The sequence below is a fragment of the Spea bombifrons genome, chromosome 3, assembly GCF_027358695.1.
Source record: "Spea bombifrons isolate aSpeBom1 chromosome 3, aSpeBom1.2.pri, whole genome shotgun sequence".
In the NCBI taxonomy this organism is placed as follows: Eukaryota; Metazoa; Chordata; class Amphibia; order Anura; family Pelobatidae; genus Spea; species Spea bombifrons.
Window position 1 is genome coordinate 106,721,143 of NC_071089.1, and position 22,142 is coordinate 106,743,284.

Genomic DNA, 22,142 nt, shown 5'->3' on the forward strand with positions numbered 1-22,142 from the left:
ATCAATTATCAGTTGTAGCAGATCTAGATATACATACTGAGATATACAGAAAAACAAAGATTTGATATTTATAAAAGTATAGTTCACATAAACCACTTGAAAATATATATACTTTAAGGTTCCCTTTGAAGAAATATTAATTACGCTAAGCAAAACAGAATAAAAAAAATACGTTTTGATCACATTTACATATTTGAACCAGAGCTTGTTCTATTTTCACATCAGCCACAGACTCTGAGCAGAGACAAATTATGAAAAAAAAAAAAAAAGATAATATCCCGCTAAGTCTCCATTCTTACACCAAAGGACATGCAGTTCTAAATGAGATCTTCCAGTGCTCATCACTAATGAATATCCTGGTAGCTAATATAACGCTAGCTAATAACGTGTTTAAAATAATACTCAGGCCTTCTGAAAAATAAAGTAAAATACATTTTTTAGCCTAGGTTTGAAAGAAGAATAGCAAATGCTTAGGGAATGATGTAAAAAAAAAAACACAAATTGCAAGAAAAATATTCATTTTTCCAAACACATTATGTGCTAAAATACTGAGATCCTGACAGTGTGTACAGAATTTTTTATGAATATCCCACAGAGCGCCCTGTTGCAAAGGAGCCATACATTAATTAGAGCATTCAGCAGACACTGCAATGTGTTACACTCATCCAAGTGAATCTTCATTTTTCACACACAGCGCCGTACTAATTAAAATCAGCTTTGCAATTAAATGTGGAAAATTGTGTTCTATTTTTGAACGTGGACTTAGAAGAGAAAGAGTGCGTTTATTTTTAGGAAAATTTTTTATTTTGATGCAAATGACTATTCCATCAAAGTGAAACCTGCAAAAAAAAAAGAAAGTATGAAAATCCCTCTCTCCCTCCTTCTTCGTATAATACGGAGTCTTCTCGGTTGCAAGTTGCAATGCTTCACTATCTCTCTGCCAATACCTGGCCCTGTTCCAATGCTTTTAGTGAGTGCTATCTGTCAAGGCATGAATAATACAGCCCCAAGGCTGTCGGCTGAATCCAAATGAGGCATACATCAGGAAGAAAAGCACTCGACTTTAGCTCCAGAACATGCTCCTGCGAAGACAGGCAATTATTCACCCACGGCTGCAGCCATGGCAATCAAGCTGGTGGGTGAAAAGGTATACGAAATTGGGAGGGGAGGGGGGAAAGGATCAAGAAGTTTGATACAACAAACCAGATAAGAAGGGAAAAAATCCTAACGAAGGCAATATAAACCTAATAGGTTAACATATACCAGTTTCACACTCATAGAGTTAATGTGCTTTGATTTGCCAGTAAGGCTTGCGATTAAACCACTCACGTGTCATACGCATTACCTAGCTCACCTGAACAGGTATAAGTAGAAAAGAGACTAAAAAGAAATTAGCGGATGCACCTAGGCTTTATATTTTTCATGTTAACATTTTTTCATCAAAAATATATATGAAATATATCATATTAGTTAGTTCTTGTGAAAAAACCCCAAACTTCTATTTTTTGTATTTGTAAAAAAAATGCATTTTTAAATGTCTTAGAAAAAGGTATGTCTCGTGAAGCAGGTCCACAGTAAACGAGAAAACAGATAACATTGCCAAAGGCGAGATAAATTATGTGAAATCATGTTATTAACTGGAATAGTTCAAAAGCAACATTGTCAAACACTGCCAACAACAGGCGACCCTGATTGCTTTGTTTTCTGGAAACAAACTAAAACCAAAACCTACACCCGATATTAAGTACGTTTGTTGTAAAGTTCTTGCAAAAATACACACTTAAAGATGAATGCATTTTATATTATTCATTAGGCAGATTGCTGGTTACAGTCTGATACCAGGGCAGTCATTACCTATCCTATACAGAATCTACATATGCTATATATATGATATAATATATCATATTCTAACTATATAACGCTAAACCCCTCGACAGCTCTACCAAAGAAACATAAGGAGTATGCTCTTGACTTTCATTTGCTCCTTCCATTTTCTCTGCTTTCTATGTCTTTAGTTTCTTGCTTCTCAACTTTAATTACCATTAGCCATCTGACTACTTGTTGCCATGGAAGCCTATATCCCAAATACATTTTTACTATATATATATATATATATATATATAATTCTGGATACATATATACACTTGGAAAATCTTTAGCTCTTTGAGCCTCCTGGGAAGCCAGACCAATGTTCATAGTTTAATGGGAGATATATTCCATGATTACCAAAGCAATGCAATCTAGAATAAAAACATATTGCCCTCAAATAGGCAACCCTTATTTGTACCTCTGCTTTCTCAACTTTTACGTGTCACAGTTCTGATCATCATTGTGCCTGAGGGTTATGGAAATTTAAGTGTGCATTTTATTATATAAAAAAACTCCCTTCACCCTATGGGTGGAAGGTGTCTTCCTCAGAGGCCCGGGAGTTTAAGGGTTCTTCACAGTATCTTTGCTGTTCCTAGCACTGCACTCGTCCGGACAGAGTATTCTGCTGTTTTTCCTTCAATCTGTTGGAGCCACTCCGAGTGCACCTATGATATCTTCTCTAGTTCTTCTTTAAGACCCTAGTAATTCTCCAGCTTCTCATACTCATACTCCTTCTTCCTGATGTTGCTGTCACTTGGCACCGCTACATCTATCACCACTACTTTCCTCTGGTCCTTGTCTACCACCATGATGTAAGGTTGACTGGCTAATAGCTGCTTGTCCGTCTGGATCTGGTAGGATCCTGGGATCTTAGCCCAAATTTCTGTGGAATATCTATGGGAGGGTTTCGCCCATATTCTGTGCACAATGCCAGCTTCTTGGTTGTGCCGTTCCTGTGAGCATCTTTCATCCAGCCACTATGTGTTGGACTGTGTCCAACTGCATAGCACAGCCCAAACGCAAGGACACCCAGAAGATATACAGTGAAGGAAAAAAATATGTTTGTACGTTTGCCCACTGACAAAGACATGATCAGTCTATAATTTTATTTGAACAGTGAGAGACAGAATAACAAAAAAAATCCAGAATAATGCAAATAAGCTATACATTGATAAGTATTTCACCCCTTTGCAAAACATGACTTAGTACTTGGTGGCAAAACCCTTGTTGGCAATCACAGAGGTCAGACGTTTCTTGTAGTTGGCCCCCACTCCTCTTTGCAGCTCCTCTCCAAGTCATTAAGGTTTCGATGCTGACGTTTGGCAACTCGAACCTTCAGCTCCCTCCACAGATTTTCTATTGGATTAAGGTCTGGAGACTGGTTAGGCCACTCCAGGACCTTAATGTGCTTCTTCTTAAGCCACTCCTTTGTTGCCTTGGCCGTGTGTTTTGGACCATTGTTATGCTGGAATACCCATCCACGACCCATTTTCAATGCCCTGGCTGAGGGAAGGAGGTTCTCACCCAAGATTTGATGGTACATGGCCCCATCCATCATCCCTTTGATGCGGTGAAGTTGTCCTGTCCCCTTAGCAGAAAACCCCCCCAAACCATCTTGTTTCCACCTCCATGTTTGATGGTGGGGATGGTCATTTCTCATCCTCCAAACACTGCGAGTTGAGTTGATGCCAAATAGCTCGATTTTGGTCTCATCTGACCACAACACTTGTACATGTACATCTACATGTGCCATCTTGAACAGGGGGACCTTGTGGGCGCTGCAGGATTTCAGTCCTTCATGGCATAGTGTGTTACCAATTGTTTTCTTAGTGACTACGGTCCCAGCTGCCTTGAGCATTGACAATATCCTTCCGTGTAGTTCTAGGCTGATTCCTCACCGTTCTCATGATCATTGAAACTCCACGAGGTGAGATCTGCATGGATCCCTAGACCGAGGGAGATCGACCGTTATTTTATGTTTCTTCCATTTGTAAATAATCGCACCAACTGTTGCCACCTTCTCACCAAGCTGCTTGGCGATGGTCTTGCAGCCCGTTACAGTCCCGTGCAGGTCTACAATCTTGTCCCTGACAACCTTTGTACAGCTCTTTGGTCTTGGCCATGGTGGAGAGTTTGAAAAAAACTGAGATTAGGACTCCCTTTAAGAGAGGGACGTCTTGCTGATTTATAGGGGATCAGCTCCTTATTTCAAATCAATTTATAACTTATTTTAAAATTAAAATTATAGACTGATCATGTCTTTGTCAGTGGGCAAACGTAAAAAATCAGCAGGGGATTAAATAATCAATCATTTTCTTTTACTGTATAATACATATATATATATATATATATATATATACACACCAAAACATTCACACACAGATCTCTGCTTGCAGGCTTTTATTTTAATGTACTCTAGCTCACATGCCATGAAGAGCTAGGTACAGCTATATGATGTAACTATACATTGTGGATTATGATTTTATACATTCTTGTAGGAGAAACTAACCTAGCGAGTCCCTTTTGAAGGGATGGAATGTTCCTCATTGCAACTCATATGTAAATTTATGGTGCACTGAGCAGATCCCAGAACTCTGCTCTTCTGTGGTTTTTGACATGATAATCTTATATAATCAACTCCTCAAGAGTATTAAGTTAATTCTCCAAAAACAAAACCATTTAACAAAAAAAACCAAGCATCTGATCTATCACCAGTATTTCCTAACTTTAATATACAATTCATTCTGCACACACACTGCCCTGCTTATATTAAAGTTAGGTCTGTATGTGTTCTTATTACGACCTTGACTATATTTATGCGCAGTAATGATGTCATCATCAATGTCTTTTTGTCAGAGCAGATGAGCAAGATCTTTCTACCTGCTTTGATAATTTAATTCCGCAATCCATTAATTTATTTATTTTAGGGCTCTTTCCAATTTCATATTTTTGTGAACCATTGCCAAGCAATTTCCAAGGGATGCCTACGAAATGAATTATATAGTTACAAAGTGACACTGCCTAAGCATGCATCAGTAACTCTGAGAGGGATATGCTACCATTTTTTGGATTTCTTTAGTTCTTTGTTAATAGCCACATATTAATGTAATATTAAATCATCTGGTTCTATGCACCCTTGAAAATCTTAAATTGACTATTACCATTTGTGTGCAACATATACATAGCCACTTGAGTCTAAATGTTAAATCTCATCAAACTGACCTATCCAAGCTCTTATTGCTCTATGAAGGTATACCCAGGGGCATATTCTGGTCTACACAGACTAGGCCTAGGGCAGCAGTTCTTGGGGGGGCAGAGCCCCTCTGCCCCATAATGGAGGACAGGTCATCCTATTGGGTTATCTGGCACCGCAGATTGCCTTTGAACAGGCCATATATGCTATGGAGCACATTGCTACCTACAATAGTATTAATGATGTCATTGTTGTTATTATTATCGTTATCAACAATCCCGGCACTCAGCATAGAGGACTGTGGTCGCAGAGGTACATGATTGGGGAGGCTAGGTCAGTCCTAGGGCAGTGTCCAGCCATCATATGCCTCATATACATCATTTAGTGTTAGGAAGCAGCCCTTAAATAGAGTTAGGTTGTCTTGATGAGCAACATACACAGGTAAGACTTGAATGGATTTTCTTAGCATGGCAAAAAACATGAAAAGATCAAGCAATCTGTAAAGAAATTACTATTTTAAAACCCAGTTTGTTATATGTTAGGCTAGTGATCACTGTTGAACAGAATATTCTATAATGTTGTCACTTTAAATATTAATCCGTCACGCTATTTTTTCCCTTTTTAAAAAATGTGGGGCATAAATAATGTCTGCTGATTAAAATGGACAGTAATTACAGTAAATGTAATGATTATTCATCAGAAAATAACCTTTGCTCTCATATATTAATATGCAAGAACGTTAAATATTGTGATACAAAAATAATAATTCATATCACATGTCAGGAGGTCAGTAAGTAAATGTTAATAGGAAATGTGTTAAATATGCACCCTTTTTATATTATTACTATGCATTTTATAGTGTTAATTAGATCATAATAATAATAGAGCTACAAAAACGTCTGAATACAATCAGAAAAGCCATTGGGTTTATCAGTGTACCAACCAATCAAATTACCCCATAAGTATGGACATTTCACTGGTTGCTATGGTGATAAGGCCACTTTTCAAATATTCCACCAGAACTGCTACTCATAAATCATCCTTTTTTGTATAATAACAGAGGTTTAAATGAGGAAGGATCTTGCATTAAAGCAAGTTTTGGAGTCCCAGTCACTGTTATTATTATTATTATTATTACTACATAAACTAGGGCAGGGATAGTACCTTAATGCAGTGACCTTGTGACTCATTGAAGGAGACATGGGATATAATGTCATATCCTGGTGCTCTGACCTAATAGGCTTCTAAGCTGTCACAGTGAGATTTGATCAAGGTCTATTCACAGAACTCAATGGCTTCTATAGCACAGTGACCTGGTCTATGGAGATCCTTTGATCTCCTCAACTGGTCTTGATCACCAATGTTTTGCTCAAAGTGGCCTATCCAAAAGAATATTTATACATACACACATATATATATATATATATATATATATATATAGAACCCAAGACCAACATACTAGCTATTCAGTTATCCAGAGCTCAATTATGCCAGCTCACTTAGGAGATGTGATCAGCACAGGTTGGCATTTTGGATCATATGACTCATGCCTTCTAATATATGATACTAGAAAGTTTGTACATACTATCAGCCATTTTTCCCTTTTGTGTTGTTTTTGTATGAACCCTTAATATATCTATATGTATTAAGGGGTATTTTACTTGTAGTTCCGGATTCTCCATGGATACTCCAAAATCTCTTAGTGACTACTATACAAACTTGTAACATAATCTCTCTAACAACTTAGAGTTTCCAAGTGCCTCACCTATACAAAACATTGTAATGCAGACAATACACCAGAGGATTAAAACTACTGCTGATCAATCCCTTAGGTTAAAATACTTACAAAAAAAACAGATGCGTACTCTAGAGTGTTGCCATAGTAAAGCAACAGTAGATTCAATTGGTAGAGATTGTGCCAAGTTTGTAAATCTTCAGACCCCAATTTAGGGTACAATGTGCCATGAGTTGGCACCTATACTGTTCGAGAGGCCAATTAAAATTGTTATTTAAATTGTTAACGAAGTCCTTGGAGCTTCAGTTGCGCGCATTGTTCTTTCTCTTCTGCATTTTCCCTTGTTTGTTTCTGTTAATCAGATATTAAATTAGTTTGAGGAAGACTAAGTAAGAGATCGATTTCCCACCTGGCATTATTGGCGCATGCCACGGCATGTAAGTGTTAAAGAGTGTCTGGGTGGCAAAAGTCACATTGGAAAATATAAAGATATTTTGATGCCTTTTTTTAGCATATTCTCAATTATTGTAGTTACTTTTTCCCCTACAGGACATAAGTTTAGAGATGTGTTATCACTAATTGATGTCTACAGAAAATGTGGGTTTGTACATTCCAATTACATAAAAATAAATAATGTTGATAGCCAAAATTAGTTACATACACTAGCTATATGAGGCATTTGTGCATTTTTCAAATTTTTTCAAAGAATTTAGAAAGAAAAAAAAGTATAGGACGTGCATGCGTACAGACTTGCATAGGAGCCGGCACACAGTATTTGCATAGCACAATGCATTCTATAATATTATTTTCTGAGTATAGGTACTGTGTCTGACCTATACATTCTGCTAACAATAATATCACGTATTGGTGATCAGCAAATGCATGCTCCTTCCTACCATCTCACAGAATGGTTTGTGTAAGACCCACACACAGAGAATTCTGGGATATAGCAGGAGGCTGTCTGCATGAGCGATCATTCATGCACAGCACCCAGGAAGCCATATTGGGAGAAAAAAAAAAAAACAGGAACCAACAACTTTCAGGTTTCAAGATTTTACAAGCACAATGTATATAAAGTCATACTTACCTGTAGCTAAGTCATATAATTATATGTAAGTGTAATTATTGTTAAAATCAATAATGTGATTTAATTCAATTTCTTTATCTAACATGGGTTACTTCAACTGCATTACTAAGCAGCAGCGGGGTTCAATACTAACCCTGCGACCATCAGACGAGCCAATGTGCCATCAAGCAGAAACTCTGCATAACACCGGGACGGACGTCCAGAAAATCTATGATTATTTTTTTTTTTTTTTTCGCAAGGGGAAATGTAGTAGTATGAGTCATATAAGTAAATGTATACATTTTATAATTACCTTCTATGTCTTGCATATTTACCACTAACATGGCCACTCCCATCACAACCAGGAGTTGGACAGCTGCAAAAAACACAATTTATATGAGAAGAGTGACTGCGGTTCCCAGAGTCCACAAAATAATAGGTGAATTAGAAAAGTGGAAGGCAAACAAGACAGAGATGTGATTGAATGGGAAAAAAAGAGGCAATGCCATATCTATTTTATTAGCAGCTCTCCAGAGAATTAATTTTAGCAAAAGCAATAGGCCACATGAGCAAGCCGGCAATAAACTCGAAAAGTGCATAATACCCATTAAAAGGTCCAGATTTTCAAAGTTGCTAATGGGGGATGCATTTTCCACTTAGTGCACTAACCTGAAAAGCTCTTGTATGGCTGGTTCCACAGGAACTGTAGAGAAATGGAAAATATATAAAAATGTATCATCTATCATCAGAATGCCTCTGCTGACGGAAATTAGCCAAAATATTATGTAGAGGCAAGGGTCAGAATGACTTGCGAAAAAGGGATTCTGAAGGTCATTCGCTGATTGGAAGCCTTGAGTGATTTAGCGAAGCAAAAAAAAAACGTACCTCGAACACCTTTGGACCGTGTGCGATGACGCTTCTCATCTGTATCCACCTCCATCTGGGAATAGATTAGCAGGCAGTGAACATTCTCATGCTTCATGCCCAGACTACCAATGTACTGTCTGGTGCAGACGCTCACATAATCTTTCCATTCTATTAGGGTAGCACACGCTTCTACGTGTGACGCTCTTAATAATCGTATTAAGTACAGATTAATACTTCATATTTTCATTGTTACATTTATGTAGCAAAGAATATAGCACTTTGATATATCCCACTTATTAACAAAAAACAGAAATGACAAAATTGTGAATTATGCTTTCAGAAATAAACATGTTAATAGTTTTTTTAATCATTTAACAAAAGTGAGTAAACAGAAGACAAATCTAAATCAAACAAAATTGGTGTGACAAACAGCATCAATTCTTCTAGTTATACTTGTAAAAAGTCAGGGATTTTGGTAGGCATAAAGTTAGGTATATGATTAAAAAATTATACCAAACAGGTGCTTATGATCATCAATTTAATATGTGGGTTGAAACACAAACTGATATAGAAAAACAGTGGGATCCTGGTATACCTATCTACTGTCCGGAAAAGTCTGGTCAGAAGTGGTCTTCATGGAAGACCTGTGGCCAAAGAGCCATTCCTCCGACGTTTAAACAAGTCTAAGCGTCTCAACTATTCATGAAAACACACAAACTGGGTTGCAGAAAAGTTGCAGCAGGCGCTCTGGACTGGTGAGTAAACATTTTAAATATTTGGCAGTAGCAGAAGGCATTTTATTCACTGAAGGGCTTCCTTGCAACTTTGGGGCTCCATTTCTGAAAATGGAGTTGGGGATTTGGTCAGAATTAATGGTCTCCTCAATGCTGAGAGGTAAGAGCAGATACTGATCAATCATGCAATACTATTAGGGAGGCGTTTGATTTGACCCTAAATGTATTCCCCAGCATGACAACGGCCCCAAATATACAGCCAAAGTAATTCAGCATAAGGAAGAACAAGGAGTCCTGGAAGTGAAAGTATGGCCCCCACAGAGGCCTGATCTCAACGTCATGGAGCTGGTCTGGGATTACATAAAGAGAGAGAAGCATCTGAGGCTGTCTAAATCAGCAGAAGAAATGTGATTCATTCTCTAAGATGTTTGGAACAATCTACCTCCTGTGTGCAAGTGTATCTAGAAGAATTGACGCAGAGGGTGGTCACGCCAAATATTGATTTGATTTAGACTTTTGTTCAGTTTACTCACTTTGGATTTTGTTAACGTGTCTATATTTGAAAGTATGCTTACTTTATAGCATTTTTTCACACCTGCCTAAAACTTTTGCACATTACTGTATACCTTTTGCTGCACTGTATAATTTTAGTGGCAGGGTTTTCCATCACCTTTACCCACCATAACTTATGTAATGGTATATATATATATATATATATATATATATATATATAATATCACCCTATCCAGCTCTTATTGAATTAGAATAGCCTTGGAAGAAATAAATAAAGAATGGGGAAGAATAAATAAAATTAACTTTCTTATTGCATGTGAGTATGAATTAACACTAAAAAATATGCAGTTAATATGAACTATTTGGTGACTAAAATACACAAAATAAGTTATGCCTTTGGGTATGTTCAGGTACTAAACATATCTTACCACAAATCTAAAAGTATTTCAAAACAGTAAAATCAGTGTGGTATACAATGGTGTGTTTGAGCCCTCCTTTGTTATTGCGTGTATTGTTTAGTGGATTTTTTTTTCTTATTTTTCTTTGATAAAATGTGCTATGCATATTCATTTGTTTCAAATGAAAGCTCTGATTGCCCTGGAAAAATATATCTTTGCTTGAAGGGACTATTATATACATTTTAGCATTACTTGTACCACCAGCCAATAACAAATAAGGTGAAAGACATTGATATCAACTGTTGTAACAACCGTGTCATGTTGGATATCCTATGGAGGAAGGAAGCTGGAACATGCTTGTGGTAAATAGGATATAATGATATATGCAGATATAAAACTGATGATGTGCAGGACTCCGTTTGGTGGTGGATTAGAGCAATACAGTTTTTAACAAAGTACGCGCAATGTAGCGGGTCTTGCATTAAAGAAAACCCTAAAGCTATAAGTGCAAGTGCAGCATGACTAGCATGAAAGCATAAAAAAGACCACAAGAGGCAGAGAGCTGACAAAAAAATGGGAAAATAGTTTGCGAAAGTCAGGAAATCCAGAGAATGGCCCTTGCCGTATTATTGCTCCAAAGTCAACAGCTCCTTAATATAGCTTTGCACATATTCCCTTATTTTAATAATGTTTCTCTTTTTTGTAGATAGGGATTAGTAGAAGGTATTTTGTAGCGCCAGGAATGGATTTTTTGCCCATGCTTTTTTAATGTGGCTCTGTCCCTAAACTAGCATGTTAAATTAAACTAAATTTAAAGAAATTGGAATTTTTCTTGGGTTTGATGAGATTGTCTTTCCTATTATAAAATACTTATTTATCCTTCCCCATTTGGGCGCATTTGGCTGTGGCTGGAAAAATGTGAGGGTTGCTTTATTTGGGTCAATCCTAAGTAAATTCATAGACTAGTTCAATTTCACTGACCTGAATATTGCTTCCCAAACCTGTATAACCATGTAACATTTCATGCCCCTATCGGTATTACAAGTACATTTTGGATGTATTGGCAATAATGTAATTATATTTTATGTCACAGCAGCCGTAAGACTTTGTCAGAAAATGGGACATAGATTAGTTTGGCAGTTAGAGAAAGGAGACTTTCTACCATTTGTACGTGGTGGATTGATGCTACTTCTGCCCAATGCTAGATCACACCAGAAAGAGGACACAACACATCTGTTCAATGGAAAGGTGATGCTTCCCATGGATCTACAATGTTAGATCACAACATATATTGAAGTCCTCTCATCGTGATACAAGACAGCCAAGATGGCTGGTGGATGTGAGGGCATGGTGCTGCCCTCACATGGTGGTACAAGCGTTGAAAACATTGATTGGAGAACATCATTTTTGATACATGTAATGTCCTCTTATTTTATATATTATCATTAAATGCTTCGGTCTCTATCATCTGTGTCTAAGTGGTTTTGTGAATGAATGAATCGAGTTTGTGGGGAGTATGGCCTTAGGGTGGAAGTTGATGATTTTACCAGTCAAGTTGTTTTACATAATTCACAAAAGGTGTTTTTGCTGGGGGTTTTTTGTTTGGTTTTTATCTTATTAATAACCATGAGTAAGGGTTGGCCATCTTTTGTCAGTGGAACCAAGCTAAATGATTTTTGTTTTTCCTTAATTTGATTAGCTTGTGGTTATACAATTGAGTTGTTTTAAAATTCTATTTCAACCTGGTTAGAGCTATAAAACTCCACTTTTATTCCCCAACAAAGGAACAGTTACAGGTTCTCAAGTTTGTACACACATTATTTCATTATTAATATTATGGTAACAAAATGATATTGGACCAATTAGTTCCCTTCCTGGTTTTTAATTTAGATTTCCTGCTGGGTTATATTATTCAATTTATAAACATTAGCTTTTATTTTATTAAAAACCACTATTATGTCATTTTTCTCATAACACCATTATATTTTACAGCACTGTGGAGCTTTTTATTTATAAATCACAAAAAAGTCTTTGTGCGTTAATTAATGCATTCATATGTTATATTAATACCAATTACATGCTTACATATACAAACATATAAAAAAAATCCATCTAAAATAGAGCCCGTATCGTATTGTCACAATTATGATAGAATGTTAAGCATAAATCATATTCATAACTGATCATCTTAGATATTTTAAATTAATGCTAATACTGCTGTTCAATTTCCCACTCCTAATACACGGAATAAACTCGATTCTTTTTACTGACACATAAAATGCATATTACAAAAAAAAATTAAGAAACAAATGAATTAGTGGTAGATGTGACTGTTGAGATTAGGTTTAGTGTAGAGCCCTGCGCGGGGCGGCTTTTTTAATCCCGCTGATTTTTTGCTCGCTCCCTCAATGTGGGTGTTCCACTCCCGCCCGCTCCCGCCACATTTGTGGCCAATCCCGCCCGCTCCCGCCACATTTGTGGCCAATCACGCCCACCTCCTTACCTGAACTGCAGAGTTCCCGTGCATTCCTGCAAGGCTGCCTTCTCGCTGCTCCCTTACAGTGTCTCTTCTCTTGCTCCGCCCAGGAACAAGGTGGAGTCACGAGAAGTGACGTCAAATCACATGACTCCGTTATGTTCCTGGGCGGAGCAAAAGAGGAGACACTGTAAGGGAGCAGCGAGAAGGCTGCCTTGTGGGACTGCGCGGGATTACCGGGACCCGCAGGTACAGTGCCTGACTGCCTGCTCCTGCCCGCAGCACCAGCAAGACCACCCGCACCCGCAAGTTTTTTCCCAATGCAGTCCTCTAGTTTGGTGCATTTTTGTAAGTAATGGAAAGTAAATCAAGATGGTTGTTTCACAACAAGTTTGACAGAAGATAGGAGCCATTTGGCCCATCTAATCTGCCTGTGTTCCTGATATACAGACTAAAAATGAATCAGTCTATGGTCTGGTATTTAGGATAGAAACATACAGACATATCATTTGATGACGGATAAGAACTATTTGGCCCATCTAGTCAGAACTCCGATGTTGAGTTCCCTGTGTCGATATGGAGGCATTCAAGGACTTTTGCAGAGTACGGCAGCGCTTGCTCATGGTTCTACAAGCCAAGCTTAGGATCTGGCTCAACTCTGGCACAGCTTGACCCCTCTAATTACAGCTTTTCTAACCTACTGTCATACATTATATTTTGACAATGTAATTCTAGTGCTTGATTCGGCCTGCCAGGTAGGGGCAAGCATAAAATGCAACCAGTTCAGGAACATATGTAACCAACTTATTCCACTTTGTACGGTTATGTGTGTAGGCCTGCGCCAGGAGCGGGTACAGAGAAAAGAAAAAAAAAAGGAGAAAAAAAAGCTGCTGAATACTACCATTGCTTGTGCCACTCTACAGACATTTATGCCACCTCTAGTACCAAATATCCATTAAAATAAATGGTAAAAGTAACTTCAAATTCAAATAGCTACTAAGTTGATAATATTAAATTAAAAAACAAATAATTATCTCATTTTAATAGTAGTATTAGATGTATTTTAAAAGATGGACTAAGTATTTTCTTGTTGAATTGTGCAAAAGACCACAAAGCAAAAAAAAGAAAGTCAGTAATATTGCATTGTGTTACATGACTTACTCTGCCCTGAATTTAAGGTCACGCACTGACTCATGCAGGAAACCAAAGATAATTGTGATGAAAAAAAGTGGCACAAAAATGTCATCTTCTCTTAGGTAGAACACAGTTATCCTAGTGGAAATAATGACTGTTTTTGAAAGAAAAGTTCTTTATAAAGAGAGGGGTACGTTTTTTTTCAATAATGTACAAATAGAGTGGACTTCTCATATATATATCGATAGATATTAAAATATCATGCTTAACCCTTTCAGGACCAGGTGTTTCATATCCTAAAGTTTTACCATTTATTTGTAAAACCATGATTTCCCCTTTCCATATTTCATCTACACGCAGAAAATACATCATTTTGTTCACGCTTTCTTTGAAAATCATAGAAATACATGAAACATAATAATTATTGGTGATAATATGTGAAAAAAACATATACCAACATAGAAAAAAACAATGTCAAGAAACATCATAAATGTATGCTTCATTGATTAATATGTTTTAGAAAGATTATATTTTGACATACACTTCATTAATAAGACCACCAACAACATACTTAATCATTACAATGATCTAATACTATAAATTCTAGCTTAAATATTGATTGGGTGCATACAGCAGCAACAAATTAAAGGACAGAAATGAAATACAAGAGAAATTAGTAGGCGGCTTTTAGCTGAGTAAAGGTACCCCAAGTTCGGTTGCATTTCTTTTATGTACTGAGATGACTAAAATAAAAATATACACTTTTGCAAATGACAGCAGGCTGCTTTGAATATCATGGAATCTAGCAGGACAAAGTCTATATTCATGCTGTGCTTTAAGTCTCTATTTAAAGTGGTTTAATAGGACCTTCCTGGGTGATCGCTGACTACCTTAACACTTTCTTGCAGAATAAGCACTTCTAAAACAATGGGTTTTTAAATAAATGGTTTTGGAAATTATTTTGGCTGGTTTTTACTTTCATGCATTATTCTCCATGGATTCTTCTCCAGTAGTCCATTCTGTGGCTCAACCAAAAGGAACTTCAAGTATTTCTGCACAATGGCCTTTTTCAGCCTTATAAATAATCAACTATATGTAGCCAATATCTTCATTAAGACAAAGACCAGGGCAAAATCAATTTTAAAGGTTTAGCTTATGTCAGCAATGATTTATTTAAATACACATCACCCTGACGGGTCTGATGAACTTCATGTTGTTCTAAATGTAATAATATTCCATCTTCTCCCCTTTCATTTTCTTATGCAGCAGAATATTGTAACATCTCCCATGGGTTTGTAGTGTTTGCTTTATTCACTCTGTGTGAAGCCTCCCCATCTTGCTGGGTTTCAGTTTTATGTCCTTGTCTGACAGGAACCATGGTGGCTACTGTTCCTGTGAGAAATTTCAGTATGTGTGGGAAGATAACCACATGGGGAACCAGAAGCACTTTTAAAATCCAATCAGTACTAGTACTGTATTAATCTGTGATACGTTGGGTAATTGTTATAATTTATTGAAAAAATGCTGTATATTTTTGCATAAAAATAGACTGGAAAACACAAGATTAGAAGGGGCCTACTATATTTACAATATAGGAGAAGGTGAGCATAAACTACACAAGAGAAGAACAAGTAAATGTTTGGACTAGTGGACTAGTGGCCACAGAACTATATCTCCATTTAAACATGGTTTGACTGAAGAATAAGAAGGCTTGTGGGAGACACCTGATAGCAAGACTGAGGCAGTGGTAAGTAAAAGAAGGGAGGTTAAAGTGTCCATTGATAGGCTCCCCCCAAAAAGTGGGTCTTGGGGCATTTTCGAAGGACTGGGGACAAATGGGAGTGTCTGATAGGCTGTGGGAAGGGTATTCTAAAGGGTAGCGCCAGCTATTGAGATGCTTTGTATATGAGTATGAAAGGTAGAGATTAGAGAAGAAAAGTGACTGGGTAGGTGTGTATTAGGAGATGCGAACAGAATCAATAAGAAGAAGAGTTTTGTAGGTAAGGTCAGGAGTTTCAGTTGGATCCTTAAACATATAGGCAGCCAGTGAAGACATTGACACCAAAGCAAAGGGAAGAGTTGTTAGTAGAGTGGTAGGTGCGGAAGACAAGCCTAGCAGTAGCATTCATGATGGATTGTAAGAGGGCAATAAATATATATGAGGGGGATCAGCTAAGATTGAATAGTAGTAGTCAAGACACAAGATAATGAGTGCATGAACAAAAGCCTTAGTTTCATCTTGCGTTGGGAAGGGGTGAATACAAGTAAATATTTAGGTTGCAATTTTCAAGAGGAGACTGTCAAAATAATGTTAGCACTGGAGGATGGAAATATAAGAAGCTCCATTTTATGAATCATGCAGATATCCAGCTCGAAACAGAGGCAAGACAGTTAAAACATGATTCAAGAGACAAGAAGAGAGATCAGGTAAAACATGTAGATCTGCTTGTCTTTAGAATACATGTGTACCACCTGTATTCCAAAGACAAGAAGATATACATTTTTTATACTTAAGACCAAGGAAGAAATAAGCTTACTAAAGGAAGAAGTATTGGAAGATAATACAATGCAAGCAGGGGTCAGAGTGGTAGGATGAGAACCAGTAAAGAACAATGTCACAATGACCAGGATTTTGATAGGTTTGAAGAAGAAGGTAACAAAAATCAGCTGAATAGAATGGGTCACAGCAGTAACAGCAGTCTCAGTAAAGCTGGCAAGTTGGATTGGTTATATACAATCCATTTAAGAGTCTTAGAGATGAGAGCAATTGGAGAAAAGGAGTGGTGGTTTGATAGACATGTAGGATATAGGAAGTTATGGTAGCATGCTTGAAGGAGGATGGGGAGAATCTGTTACTGAGGGAGCGATTAAAAATATTAGATTAGGGACAACAGGGGGGACAAGAGAGACAGGGTAGGGATAGGCTAGAAGCGACCGAAGGTTGGGCAAAAGAATACAAAAGAGAGCAAAAACCTCCTTTTCAGTGTGTGGCTTTTAGTAAAGTAAGAAGAGAGTATATGAAAAAGCAGGGTCAGATGAGGGGTAGCTCAGGAGGGAAATCTTGCAGAGATTTGAAGTTTAGTTGTGGCAATTTTTTCATTAAACAATGTAGCAAATGCAGAGGCTATGAGGGTAGTGGAAGGATAGTTGTGACTGGGTAGTAGTGGATTAAAAGTACCAAAGAGGTGTTTAGGATTAGGGTGAGACAAAACAATGATACGGGCAGGGCCGGACTGGGACTGAAAAGCAGCCCTGGAAAAATTTGGAGACCAGCCCCATATAGTTTATCTCACGGTGAAGCTCTTATACCCACACGCACCCCTTATACACACCCGAGTCACACTATGTGCCATTCTTTTTATCTCATTATTTGTATTAAAATGCCAGAAAGCAAAAGTGTTAAAAGGCCCTAATAAATGAAATACATTACACATAATGGGATCAAAACATTTACTACTGCGAACATTTTTAGATGAAAGAGTTCCATTTTATTCAGTGGAACAAAACACTGATCACATTATTCTTCACGATATTCTGGTAAGAAACTTTTATTTCTTTATTAATTCATGTAGACTATTTTTTTCCATATTTAATAAAAGCTACGATTGAGACATGTAGGGGGTTAAAAGGCATATCATGGGACAGAGTGGCATATAGTGGGTATAAGGCATTCATGGAGGCAGAGTGGCATGAAGGGGGTTAAAAGGCATATCATGGGGCACTCTGCCTCCAGAAAAGCCTTATGCCCCCTATATGCCACTCTGCCTCCCTGATATGCTTTATACCCTCCTATATGCCACTCTGCCTCCAGAAATGCCTTTTACTCCCTATGTCACTCTGCCTCCAGAAATGCCTTATACCCCCCATATGCCACTCTGCCTCCCTGATATGCCTCAACCCTCCTATATGCCCCTCTGCCCCGTGATATGCCTTTAAACCCCCTTTTTGCCACTCCACCTCCAGATATGCCTTTTGACCCCCTATATGTCACTCTGCATCCAGAAATGCCTTATACCCTATATGCCACTCTGTCCCATGATATGCCTTCTAACCTCCTATATGCCACTCTGCCATATAGGGGGTTAAAAGGCATATCATGGGACAGAGTGGCATATAGGGGGGTATAAGGCATTTCTGGAGGCAGAGTGGCATAAAGGGGGTTAAAAGGCATATCATGGAGCACTCTGCCTCCAGAAATGCCTTATACCCCCCATATGCCACTCTGCCTCCCTGATATGCCTCAACCCTCCTATATGCCCCTCTGCCCCGTGATATGCCTTTAAACCCCCTTTTTGCCACTCCACCTCCAGATATGCCTTTTGACCCCCTATATGTCACTCTGCATCCAGAAATGCCTTATACCCTATATGCCACTCTGTCCCATGATATGCCTTCTAACCTCCTATATGCCACTCTGCCATATAGGGGGTTAAAAGGCATATCATGGGACAGAGTGGCATATAGGGGGGTATAAGGCATTTCTGGAGGCAGAGTGGCATAAAGGGGGTTAAAAGGCATATCATGGAGCACTCTGCCTACAGAAAAGCCTTATGCCCCCTATATGCCCCTCTGCCTCCCCAATATGCTTTATACCCTCCTATATGCCCCTCTGCCCCATGACATCCCTTTTAATTCCCTTTATGCCACTCTGCCTCCAGATATGCCGTTGACCCCCTATATGTCACTCTGCATCCAGAAATGCCTTATACCCCTATATGCCACTCTGACATATAGGGGGTTAAAAGGCATATCATGGGACAGAGTGGCATATAGGGGGGTAAAAGGCATTTCTGGAGGCAGAGTGGCATAAAGGGGGTGAAAAGGCATATCATGGGGCACTCTGCCTCCAGAAAAGCCTTATACCCCCCCTATATGCCACTCTGCCTCCCTGATATGCCTCAACCCTCCTATATGCCACTCTGTCCCATGATATGCCTTCTAACCCCCTATATGCCACTCTGCCATATAGGAGGTTAAAAGGCATATCATGGGACATTTTTGTTTACTTTATATGGTAAGCCGATCCAGCTTGCCATATTAAATAAAAAATAATATATGCCACTCTGTCCCATGATATGCCTTCTAACCCCCTATATGCCACTCTGCCATATGGGGGGTTAAAAGGCATATCATGGGACAGAGTGGCATATAGGGGGTATAAGGCATTTCTGGAGGCAGAGTGGCATGAAGGGGGTTAAAGGGCATATCATGGGGCACTCTGCCTCCAGAAAAGCCTTATGCCCCCTATATGCCACTCTGCCTCCCCGATATGCTTTATACCCTCCTATATGCTCCTCTGCCCCATGATATACCTTTTAACCCCCTTTATGCCACTCTGCCTCCAGATATGCCTTTTGACCCCCTATGTCACTCTGCATCCAGAAATGCCTTATACCCCTATATGCAACTCTGGCATATAGGGGGTTAAAAGGCATATCATGGGACAGAGTGGCATATAGGGGGATATAAGGCATTTCTGAAGGCAGAGTGGCATATAGGGGGCACACTTACATACACACACATGCCGATTTTTTTTGTTCTTAACAAATACAAAAAACATACAGTACAAAAAATACATTATTTTACTCACCTTCTACTTCTCTTGACTTCTTGGCAGCTGCACACCGTTCTCTTCTATGCTGACAGGATGCCACTGACCTGACATCCGGTGCTGCAGCAGTGCGAGGGGGCGGAGCTTCCACCTCACGCTGCTCCCATCACTATGCAGCCATCAGGCTGCTGGGAATGTAATCTAAACGGCCGGTGCGTGCTGATGCCGCCGGCCGGAGCTACTTTAACACTTTTTTATTATTTATATGGTAAGCTGGATCGGCTTGTCATATAAAGTAAAAAAAAAAGTATTAAAGCAGAGGCGGCCGGCGGCATCAGCACGCATCGGCCGTTCAGATTACATTCCCAGCAATCTGATGGCCGCATAGTGATGGGAGCAGCGTGAGGGGTGAAAGGTCAGTGCGAGGGGGCGGAGCTTTCACCCCTCACACTGCTCCCATCACTAGACGGCCATCGCACACGGCTGCTGGGTGCTGATGCCGGCCGGCCGCATCAGCACCCAGCGGCCGCTTTGATTAGATTTCGGGCAGCCTGGGGGGCAGCTCAGCGGCTGTCTTCATGGCCGCCCAGCCCCCGGACCTTCCGGCCCACCGGGAAATTTCCCGGTATCCCGGTGGGCCAGTCCGGCCCTGGATACGGGGGGTGAAGTAGGTTTGATTGGCAAGGCTTGGTCACAGTAATAGAAACCTAGCATGAAGTTATAGTACATATCAAAACTTCCTATCACTACACTCAGCAGTTTTGGAGCAATGTCAAAGATGGGTCATGTACCAGGGTTGGAAACATAAGCAGGCTGTGGTTGGAGATACCTACTGTATACACTAATGCAAATATCTACTTTGTTATTCATCCATTTTTTTTACCATACGTTTATTATAACACAAATTATATATACCATGTGGAATAACACAGAAAAGATCTAAATTTGCACAGGTTGTGTGATTGTACGCATATATATTTTAAGGAATGGAGTGTTAGATATTTGCAATCAACATACAACAGAACAAACAAAGGAAAACAGATTTAATATGTTTTAAAAATGTCTTATCTTATGTATTAGACTGTGCTGAAGTGGGCTAGGTTTTAATGGTAGAGATGCTAAATAAGGATAAATTCTTCATTTTGCAAATGAATATGTAACACAAGATAATACTTTTTAGGATCAATAGTAACAAAAGGAGCTTATAGAAACTTGCAGCACTGTGTCCATTGGCAAATACGACCTGTTAGGGTTACATTACAAAACGTTGAGTGTTAAAAAAATGGGAAGTAGAGAATTGCAGCACCATACATTGATATACATTTGTTCTAGAGTACCTGAGCATTTGAAGTTTCGGCTGCTAGTCTGGTGGATTCAGCTGAATGAATAACCTGACAATAGAGGGGCCCCAGGGAATACCTAAGGAAGAGGAAGAAGAGAATATGGTGACCTTGACACAGACTTTGATCTTGTTTTATAGACAGTAACAATAAAGCATTCAGAAATAGTTACGGTATTTAATCATTTTGGAACAAACAAGCTAACATGCGTGATCAGAAGAAAATGTTAAAAAAAATCTTATTTTCATGAATTATTAAAATGAAACTAAGAAAAGATAAATAAACATATATAGAGAATCATACTGAACCATTCCCCATTGTCCAAAAATATTTTCTTTGCATTACATTTTATTAACATTTGCATCAATGTAGTTTCCATTTACCAAGGTTTTTGGCTTGTGCTGCAATTTGGTTGGACTCCTGATCCACAATAAAGGACAATAACACCCGGCTTAGAATTCCATAACTTAAAACGGTTACATAGTGAGATAAAATGCCGTATCTCACTGTAACACCCACAACTCACTCCTTAACCAATTGCCCCCATAAGAACTGAATGTTGTAGCATTGTTCTTCATTAACACTATTTCATACACATGTTAAAATATTTTATTCTAAGACAAACTGGTAACAGTTAACCCACTTTTGGTGAGGTTGGTGATGTCTAAATTCTTAGTCACATCAGCATGTGGCCTCTGCTGAAAGATTCCAATTTCAAAAATTTAAGATTTGCTTTAATGAAAGCAAAAAGATCCTTATATATCAAGGCAAAACTCAAATAATTCATCCAATCAATAAAAAAACAAAACAATGATTTATTTAGTGATGTATCCAATTCTAGCACTTTAATCAAGTGTTATTCCAGTTTTGCCTTCAGAGATATGGCATAATGTATCTTTACTCATTTACAGCAGAACATCAGACATTTTGTGCTTCAGTTGCTAAGTTATATAGTCTTCATGAACAATTTTGGGCCGGCCCAGGGAGGCAGGAACGCAGCACGGTCATACAACAGTGTGCGAGCACCAGAAAAAAAAAACTGTTGGTGAAATTAGAGGATGACGGGTGAGGGAGTGAGTGAGTGAGTGAGTGGGAGGCAGTATGTAGTAATTTATGTACAATATGTATGTATAAATGTGTATGTGTTAACATGAATGGATATGTGTAAGTGTATGTGAGCATGAATGTTTAAGTGTTTGTGTGTTACATGAATGTGTAGGTTTGTGAGCATGAATGTGTAAGTGTGTGTGAATGGACATATTTGTG

General features: G+C 38.5%; 1 protein-coding gene across 1 annotated transcript in view; it reads right to left on the reverse strand.

Moving 5' to 3' along the window:
* The window catches only part of MYT1L (myelin transcription factor 1 like), a 172,516-nt gene that overhangs the window by 53,119 nt on the left and 97,255 nt on the right, over window positions 1-22,142 (reverse strand). Inside the window, exons 4-7 of the mRNA XM_053460856.1 lie at window positions 20,874-20,955; window positions 8,749-8,803; window positions 8,533-8,566; window positions 8,177-8,239 (exon numbers count right to left, since the gene is read on the reverse strand). Coding sequence (XP_053316831.1) covers window positions 8,177-8,239; window positions 8,533-8,566; window positions 8,749-8,803 — 152 coding nt within the window. The 5' untranslated portion in view covers window positions 20,874-20,955. The remainder of the gene's footprint in view (window positions 1-8,176; window positions 8,240-8,532; window positions 8,567-8,748; window positions 8,804-20,873; window positions 20,956-22,142) is intronic.